The sequence below is a fragment of the Abrus precatorius genome, unplaced genomic scaffold, assembly GCF_003935025.1.
Source record: "Abrus precatorius isolate BTA unplaced genomic scaffold, Abrus_2018 Scaffold6, whole genome shotgun sequence".
NCBI classification, from domain to species: Eukaryota; Viridiplantae; Streptophyta; class Magnoliopsida; order Fabales; family Fabaceae; genus Abrus; species Abrus precatorius.
Window position 1 is genome coordinate 25,748,219 of NW_020874406.1, and position 9,938 is coordinate 25,758,156.

A 9,938-nucleotide genomic window follows, 5' to 3' on the forward strand; every position below is an offset into this window, starting at 1 on the left:
AATTCTAGTAGCAATTGCAAGAAACACATTTTATGGAATTTGAGTTTGAATGACAGAAGGCATAAACTCACCACAAGTATCTAAGTTGGTGACATGATTTTTTAGACCTGAATGGTATGGTTAATGGCAGCATATGGGTGGTGGTGAGTGGAAACAAAAGATAAAGAAAACAGAGTAATAAAAAGTGAGAGTAAAGAACAAGAATAATGTAAGAGAAAGAGAGTTAAAAGTGAAAGTTCATGGTTGGAGGAGGAGAGGACAATAATATCACAGAAGTGTGACGTGGTAGTAGAGAAATTGTCGACAAAGGACAAAAACGATAACCAATGATAGTTTTAAAAAGAATGCAATAAAAGATAAAAAAATGAGTATATAAAATATGTTAAGAATTTAACTCTAAAATATATATAAAAAAAAAAAGAAAAACATATATTACATCATACAGAATGTCATTCTTGTTACTATAAGTTAACAATGTAAAGTTTAAAAGATTAAAATGATAAATGAAACCAAAAATTAAAAAGACTTAATATTTTAAAGACTATGATAAAAGTGTAGTATAATATAATTTTTAATAAAACAATTTATTATTAGTTTTTTAATATTTATATATAAAGGATATTAGTAAGTGCTTTCCGTGTGTCCGTGAATTTAATGCATACTAAGTGAATCATATAAAATGACAAAACTTCACAAACAAAATAAGAAGTAAAAGGTTTAATTCGCTCAAACCCTTTACAATGTAGAATATAAAATTATTGGTCTGCAGCAGAACAAAACTGGTTGCAAGTGCATACCACAAAAAAAGTGCGACCATTTCCTTCCATGCATAAGAAGACAGTGTAATAATATTCCTCCGTATAGATGGACCATAGACGTCAGATTCTCCTTGGTCAGTATTAACGCTCACCATGTGCCACACCGCACACCCGAAAATATTATAAAAAAACAACTCAATTTATGGGTGCCGACTGCAGACCCAACCATCTTCTGCGGCAGACCCTTTGATAATCATCATTTAAAGCTTACATGTAGTTAGTCTTATGATAAATATAGCTTATATATTTTCCTATTTTTTTTATATAAATTTTAGTTTTTCCTAAATACCATAACATACATCATGTATTTATATTATATCACCAATTATTCTGAAGTAACTCGTAGTTTAAAACATCTAGATACATATCAGACAGTAACAGTAAAAATTATTTCTAAAAACTTAGAATTTATAAATATCAAAACAAAAAATCAAATTTACAAAGACTAAAAACACATTATATTCTTAATACAAATTTTATAACCATAAATATTAGTGAATGCTCCAAAGATATTAACCATCCAATATATCCTCATTGATTTACGAGCAACAGTATTCTTAGCCTTTTCATTGTTTTCTTCGAGACAAAATAATACAAGACATGAGAAGACAGGTGTAAAATAGAAGCGGGTAAGAATCCTTCTTAAGATAGATGCAAATTGCACACGAGATACACAATTTGAAGAAGTATATCAAGGAAAAAAGAAACAAAGGGGCACAATTTTTTCACTGTACAATTTGAGAGATTAAAAGAAAATATTATAAATATAGAATATGATGGATGATGTAATAGAAAAAAATTAAGAAAGGTAAATTGTAAAAAGTATCGTCAACATTTGTTATAAGCGTAGCTGGCATTATATGAGAATTCGTGTTTCTTTTGTGATATGAAGAAATCTTAACCGTTATTCTTGGTTTTTGGCTGTCACATTTGTATGGTTCCATCAGCAAATGGACAAAGGCATTTATTTCAGATGGAAGTTCTCGCGGGGGAGCGAAGAACATACTTAAGATGCCAACAAAAGCAGCAGTGGTGTGATTTCATTTCACAAGGATATCCAACTACCACTTTTATGAATTGAAACAATATACATACCAAAAGAGATAACTTGTTAGGTTGAGAGGTGAGGCTTCGTACCAGTCTCTAAGATTCTATTGAACAAAAGGATATCTAGAAATATAATATTCTCTTACACGAGATGCACCATCCCTTGCCAGAATCCCCTCAAGATCACCAATGATTCTGGCCAACCATATCTCCAAATTTCGCTGAATTTCTTTGAAGTTGTTCCTAATGGAATCCAAAGACCGTCTTGTGGTCAGCGTCGTCTCGCTTCTCAATTCATCCCTGCAATGGCTCTTCCCAATTTCAGCTTGCAAAGCCATTAGCTTCTGTCCAGTTTCAGAAGCACCCTGTTGGAGCCGAAATGCTTCTAGTAAAAACTCTGTTTGAGTTTGGGTTCGAAATTCTGAACTGAGGGAGGGTTCACAGGGATCACTAGCCTGCTCAAAAAGAAAGGTAGTGTCAGGCCCAAAAGTGGTGGTCTCCCGTGACAGGGGAACATGGTCCAAGTTTAAGTAGATGAAACAATAAAAGATCATGTCAGCAGAAGCAGGCTTTGCAGTGGGCCTGTTGTTTTAGGGAAACATACACGCATAGTAGTTGGTGCCTCTACTCTACCTAGCATAAACTCCAAATAGAACTTTCTTCAAAAGGGATTAGATTAGAACATCCACACTACATAAAGAAATATTAATATCAGATTTTCAGTACCTCTTACACTCCTTATCCATAATGTTGCATCATGCTTGCATGCATGATGTACCTAATTGTGATTCAGTTGTTGGCTTTAATTACATGCACAATGGAAAATAATGCAAGGTATCATTTCTCATCTACTGGGATGAAACGGTTGATAGCGACACAGAAAACAGTTATAGTTTAAAATTTAAATCGACAATCACTTTGCACCAAGCTTTTCCCACCCCACAAACAACCATCATTTGTTTATCCGAATACTTAACACATGGAATAAATTTATTTTCATGCACCCAACCCACAATTTGGGACCAATGATCAATTATATTAGCTGGTTGACATATCAGAGAATTTATTACAAAAGCATCACCATAATTCTTTGTTCTCCTAAAGTTTTATAGGACGTGACCTAATGGATAGAATGTACCAACCACATTAATTGAAAGGCTGTTGACATCATGCATTTCACATATCAGCTGACATCAAAATATACAGGTAGCTGTCTCAAAATGATTGATGGTTGTTCAAGTATTTTACGCAAAAGTGAAAAATATACAAATTTATGGATTAATTACAATTTGCAAGATAGTAAAATCAGGGAAACAAAAGAAGCAATAAAACGTGAGTTACTTACTATTCTTCTGCATAAATTATCAATTTTTTCTGAAAGTGCTTGATATCTCTTTGCCTGCTTCTTAATTAAGGATGACATCTTAGATGGATCACCCTTACCAATCGTCTCCAGATTTAATAATTCCTGTTCAAGCAATTTAAGTTTCGAGGAAACTCCATCGGAATCACCATCTACCTTCCAGGGGGACTCCCTTCTGGGGGGAAAAATTTACCCTTCATTCAGCTGAAGAATAAAGCCAAATGCTAAAGAAGTTATCAGCAATTAGACTATCAATTATTTACCTTGCTACAAAATGCTTTGTGTTATACATTGATTCAAGGGATTCATACTGTACATCCTGCAAGAGTAAACATTTATAGATCAGAAATTGAAAATTTGTTTAGCCAAAAAGTAGTTGCATGTTTGTGTTTCCAAATAAACTACATTGAGAAAATCAGAAAACCCAATGATATAGTTTTTATTTCAGGTGGAATGAACTCTTTTACATAGAGTCATATGATCTAAGGTCTTAATGTTACTTATCAAAGTGAAAGTGACCCCTAATGCCTTATAAGTTTTTAGGTAGAGTGGTTCTTTAATGCCTAGCAAAAGTTGTGTTCAGACTAAAGACGATCACTAATCTGCAGCGTCAAATACTTGAAGGGAAGTCAATGGATTTTAATAAATACGTAGCTTAGGTTATCCTTGTGATATATTAAGTGTTGATGATTACTGGCAAATCAATCTTTCAAAAACAAAAAACAAAAGCGATCTAGGGACAATTTAATCAACAGAACAAGGAGTAAAGAAACATGTATTTTATGCACAAAAATGACTAAAGTTAACACCCAGAGCATCAATTATACCAGAGCCAGGGCTGTAAAAAAATAGAAGGCTCATTTCCCCGGGTGGGGGCTTTAACAATATTCTTGTAATTTCCAGAAAGTTTAGCTTAGTCAACCACTCATGGAGAACAAAAACGTGTGCTTTCCAACTGCCGTTTGTAGCGCTAAAGAGAAAAGGATTGCAAGAGACCGGAAATGAGATGATTTTCTAACTCAAATCTCAATCAACACATACAAACAAACAACAACACAAGAGTCTTAAACAATACCAACCATGCCACCACCACAGACAATAAACAACCCGGAGAATGACCCCCCTATATTTCAGCATCGGATAAGAATGGTGACTAGTGCCTGCTGAAATAAAAGTGGACCAGGCATGCAAAGCAACATAACATCCAATGGGTACAGATTGCAAGAAGCAAAAGGCAGAAACAGACAAATAACAAATGGATGGTCCATGGCTCCACCATGATGAACCATTACGAACCTAACCAACTCCATCTGAACTCGAAAGGGAAAAAGAAGGCCTCTCGGACCCCATATGCCATTAAAAATACCATTCCTTTTCTTCATAGAAAAGCCAGGTCTAACACAAAGGTTCTGCCGTACGAACACACCCAGAGGAACCTCCTAAAGTCTATATACCTTGATAATCGAGTAAAAAGTGGAACGGTAAAAGAACAGGAAACAAGATAAGGACTGAGCAGATATTTCTTGACCCCAGAATCCTAAACCAGGTCATCCCTTGAAAAAGAACCAAACTTTACGAGGGAACCACTTTTTATTCATAGCTTTTTTTTTTTTATTAGAAACACATAATTAATTCATCAAAATGAATAATGGGTACGTAACTTGTAAACATTACAGTAAAGAAGGTCCAGAGAGTATTATCAACCACTTCAATATTGTAACCGCCATTTTCTTCTGTAAACTTCGAATGGATTCAACTGACTTTTGCATGCGTTTGATTTAGCTCGAATTAATGTTTTTTTTTATTCAAAAGTTACACCCAAAAGTGAGACAAGAAAAAGCTACTATTATATCAAAATACCTAATCTATCCACGCTCTTAGAGATAAGGTTTTAAAAAGGTAGTAATCAAAGTCAAACATGCACTAATCGTTAATTACTTTTGGTTAAAAAAGAAGATGATTCTAGAAACCTGCCAAAGGGAAGCTTTCTCAGCCCAAAACTTAGAAGCAGAAGCCATAAACTCAGAATCGAAGCCATTCTCAGAATGGTGAGTTTGTTGTTGGTGTTGTTCATAAACAACCTCAACTTGCTCTTCCACATTCCTAGTGGTTCCCACCATCTCTTCCTCCTCCTCTTCCTCGTCCACACCATAATGCTCCCTGGACTGGCACCCACCCAATCCCTCCTCCTCAATCCTCCTCGACATGAAACTAATCATCTCGTCCCTCTCCGCCACCTCCCTTTCCACACGCGCCTTGGACTCCTCCAGCTCCGCCACGCGCGATCTCAGCCTCGCGATCTCCTCCGCCGCGGCATCGATCTGCTGCAGCAACCGCTTCTCCTCCGCCTGCCACGTGTTCCGGTGCGAGGCGAAGATCTCCACGACCCTGGCGTTCGCCTTCGAGTCCTCTTGCCTCCGAGATTTCATCTGGCGCAGCTCCTCCTCGGCCTCAGAGAGCTTGAGCGATAGGCGGCGAAGCTGGTTCTGCACTGAATTGTTGGGAAGCATAGCGAGGAAGATGGAGAAGCTTAGGCCTACGTATGAACGAAGCACGTTGTAGGGGTCTTGTTCTTCCTCTGCCATTGCGATTGGAAGGGGAAAAGTGGTGTGTGTTGTGTTTTGTTGAATGTGAGAGTGAGAAGTGTGAAGAACTCACAGAAAGGGAAACAGTGCCTTTTTGTCGTTTGATTTGTGGGGAGCTAAATGTGGTTCTGTCTAGTACCTATTTACCAAAGGTATATGATCAATTTTGGTACAATTCTCTTCCCTTTAATTTTGCCCAATTCTAATTGGGTATATTTAAAAAATTATTTCAAAATATAAAATGACTTTTTTTTACAAATAATTCTTATAAATGTATAATGCTGATTTTTAAAACGATGGTAAAATTTTACGTATGAAAAATTAAAATTATTTTTTAACTTTAATGATTGTAAATTGATTTAGTCCGTATTTGACAGTGGTTTTGATTTTTGCTCAAATACGACAATCACTACAATTTTTTTTAAGGAATAACATTAAATTTATTAATAATAATTACTTTAAAAATAAATTAATACTTTTTAACTATTCAAAATTAACCAATTATTGTTAGTTTGTTGTTATAAAAGTAGAGCACTCCTAGTCCTCAGAGTCCATGTTATGTAAAGGATTGATAAATGTAATTTTTTTAATGAAAAAAAAAGTATAATATTAGTTAGTAAATATTTTAAATTTTAATTCTTATAATTCAAATAAAATATATTTAATTTATTTAATATAATTTTTATGTTTGAATATTATGTATGAAAAATGAAATAAGTTTTTATTTCAATGATTATAAATTAATTTAGTATGCATATTTTAAAGTGATTTTGATTTTTACCTAAATACGATAATCATTGTAATTAATTTTATTAATGGTTAAAATTAAATTAATTAATAATTATTATTGTTTAAAAACAAATTATACTTTTTAAGAATTAAAAGTTAATCACAATAAAAAAAACTAAAAGTTAATTAATTTTTTTAAATATTAATACTTTATTAAGAATAAATTTAAAATATAAAATTATTCTAATCTGTTATAACTTTAAAATAAATTAATAATATATATCAATAGATTATTAATTCACGTAAGTAATCAATTTTTCAATAATTTACCTGCAAGCTACTTTCAAAAAATTATACTTAATTAAATTAAATATTTTATTAGTATATAAAAAGTTAACTAATTATATTAATTTTTTATAATAAAAATATAACTATTAATTATATTTTTTTATGAAAAAAATATAATTAAAGAAAGAGTCTACTCAGTTGATTGATAAATATAATATTTTTGACTAAATTTATCTTTCAAAATATATTATATTTTAATTTTAATTTTTATTAAAATGATTTTGTAATCTTATTAAATTAGTTAACAATAATAATAATATAAATAGTGATAATAGAAGATAATAATAGTTATAATTATGATAACAGTGCGATGGTAGCACAGTTAACTAAAATAAATATAAACAATTATTGAAATGAAAAAAGTTGCTTGTTACATATGAAAAGATAATATTTCTCTATTATAACTAATATCATTAAAAAATAATTTTGACATATTTTACTCACTTATCAATAAATAAATTAAAACATGAAATAATAAATGTATTTTATCCTGTTACTCTTGTACTAACAATTTAATGAACTTATAAAATACTTTTTTTAGGTAACTCTTAAGGTTATTAATAATTAATTTTAAAATAGTATACTAAAGCAACTATCAATACTATTTTCTTTAATTGATCAAATATGTTTTTAAATATTCTCACAATCAGCTTTAAATTTTTGCAAGTGACGTGCGTTCAATTTGTTTTTAATAAATCATTACAAGAGTCATCAAAAGTTAGCATTAAAAAGTTCATTTATATTAAAATAAATTACAGTGTAACATGTGCTATTTTCATAAAAGACAAAGGTGTAACTAACTCTTTTCATTTAAAATATTTTTTTGTTATAATTTATAATAAAATAACAGTATTTTTTTTTATTTCTAAAATTAAGTCTGATCCGTGCAGACTTAAAATTACTTATTCAGTCGGTTTAATATTTAATATTGTAATTTTTACTTTTATCTTTTCTTTTGCCTTTCTTTTAAAAAATATATGTTTGAAATTTTAATCATTAAGTCATTATGAATAAAAATACAAATTTTAAGAAAAAATTAATAATAATAATATATTTATAATAACGTTGGAAACTTTTTATTATGAAAAAAAAAAAAGGTATCAAAGGTTGAATTTCTAAATAAATGTGAGGTTTTAAAAAGGATGGATAAAACTGAAATGGAGAGGTCAAGAGCCGAAAAAAGAAGTGGTGGAAATGTTACAGAGCAGTGACGGTGACTGTGTGGAGTAGAAGGCCATGTTTGGGATGGAATGATTAGTTGCCCGTTGTGGTAATTGAAGGGATCATAATTGTACGTACGCCCTAGCTTTTCATTGGAAACCAATACCAAAAGCAAAGGCAAAATGAAAGGGAAATAACCAAAAAGCAGAAAGAGAAAGATGAGCACTGAGCACGTACATTGCAGCCACCGCTCGAGTAGTCATGTCATTCGCCTCGCTTTTGTCGCCGGAAAATTATATCACAATTCTTTCACCGGTGAGACCTTGGGATTTTTAAGTAAATAAAGTAGATTAAAATATTTATTACGCTAGTGTCCGATTTTAGATGCGTTTATTGTGCTGAATTTATGAAAATAGAATTCAATTTTAATTGATTTTGCTTAAAATTTTATATTTAGCTGAAAATACTTTCGCTTTCAATATATTTGTTTATAAAATTGACTATAATCAATTTTTATTAAAGTTTTTTATTTTTCTTATACATAAGTATATTTAGATCAACTTTTAAATCTACTTTTGCATACCTGTTTTATACTACTAATTTAAATAGATATATCTCTTTAAAACAAAAATTAATTTTAATATATTTTAGTTTAAAATAAATTTATGTACAAATTAACCTAGTTCACTATAAATAAATATATACATTTTTTTAACTTTACATGATTTTGTATGAAAATTTATGAGATTCAGTGTGAAAATCTTAATAAAATAATAGATAATGATATTCTTATGTTTATGTACTATAATGGTAAGAGTGTAAACTTAATAGATAAAAAGATATTTTATAGTTACAATTAAAAAGATGAAAGATATATGCTTGTTAGATAAATATATTTATCTTGTTAGTTATTTTACTATAGTTAGAGAACTGAATATTGAAAGAATATATGGAACAAAATATACAAGTTTTATAAATATTCTATATAATGTCAATTAATTGAGTTAAATGGTATTCGACATAAAACGTGTCAATTTTAAAAAAAGAAACACAATAATTACATGTTTTATTTAATTATTTTAATTTGTTTACTAAAGTTCATATATAGTTTTTTTGTCAAACTACAGTATGATTATTTTAGCTATAAAAGTTAAACTTTAGATCTATTATGTTGTCTATCTAATTCAAGTTAAATAATTGAAATGTCCCGTCATGATATATATAATTCACACAATGAAGTAAGTTTTTTAAGTTTCAAATACTTTGTTACACAGATTAAAAAGTCATTGTTATTAAATCCATAAAAAATGGCATAAAATAGATTGGTAAAAGATTTTAATTTTATTATAGCACAATATGATAATAAAAATAGTAAAAGAGAGAATTTTAATGATGAAAAAGATGATCAGTTATTTAATGTTCATAATTTGAATAAATATTTAATGTCGTGATTTTAATCTTAACATCTTAATTAGTACTCAATAATTAATAATAATAAATATTATATTTTTTGATATAAAAATTTATTTTATTAATTTTTATTGCGTTCTATTAAAAACGTATAAAATTTTGTTTAAAAAATATAAATAAATTATAGTTTTTTATTAAAAAAAGTATTTGTCAAACTTTCAAAACTATGATCGTAATAAATATTCTTGCGATAAAAATTTAGTGCCTCAATATTTTTAAACTCAATTCAATGCTGAATATAACAAAAATTATAATATTATTACTAAGAAAAGTGACATTAATATTTCATAAATAATAATTTAATTAAATAGTTTAACAATATACACTTTTTTGCTGTTATTTTATTATAAATTATAACATAAAATATTATATTTTTATAATAATTAATCTAAAAATCTACTGACGATATATTATAAT

General features: G+C 29.7%; 1 protein-coding gene across 1 annotated transcript; it reads right to left on the minus strand.

The window, feature by feature from the left end:
- Positions 1-1,559: 1,559 nt before the first annotated feature.
- LOC113869397 (golgin subfamily A member 6-like protein 2) lies at positions 1,560-5,937 on the minus strand. Its single transcript, XM_027505702.1, has 4 exons — positions 5,199-5,937; positions 3,492-3,547; positions 3,211-3,403; positions 1,560-2,320 (listed from the first exon to the last, which is right to left on the minus strand). The coding sequence occupies exons 1-4, from the start codon at positions 5,811-5,813 to the stop codon at positions 1,970-1,972; spliced, it is 1,215 nt and encodes a 404-aa protein (XP_027361503.1). The 5' UTR covers positions 5,814-5,937; the 3' UTR covers positions 1,560-1,969.
- Positions 5,938-9,938: the final 4,001 nt, after the last annotated feature.

Coding starts and splice junctions, on each gene's coding strand:
- LOC113869397 (XM_027505702.1), bottom strand. CDS start 5,813: ATGGCAGAGGAAGAACAAGACCCCTACAACGTGCTTCGTTCATACGTA. Junction 3,548..5,198: donor AGAAAGCTTCCCTTTGGCAG/GTTTCTAGAATC, acceptor TTACTCTTGCAG/GATGTACAGTATGAATCCCT. Junction 3,404..3,491: donor ACAAAGCATTTTGTAGCAAG/GTAAATAATTGA, acceptor TTTTCCCCCCAG/AAGGGAGTCCCCCTGGAAGG.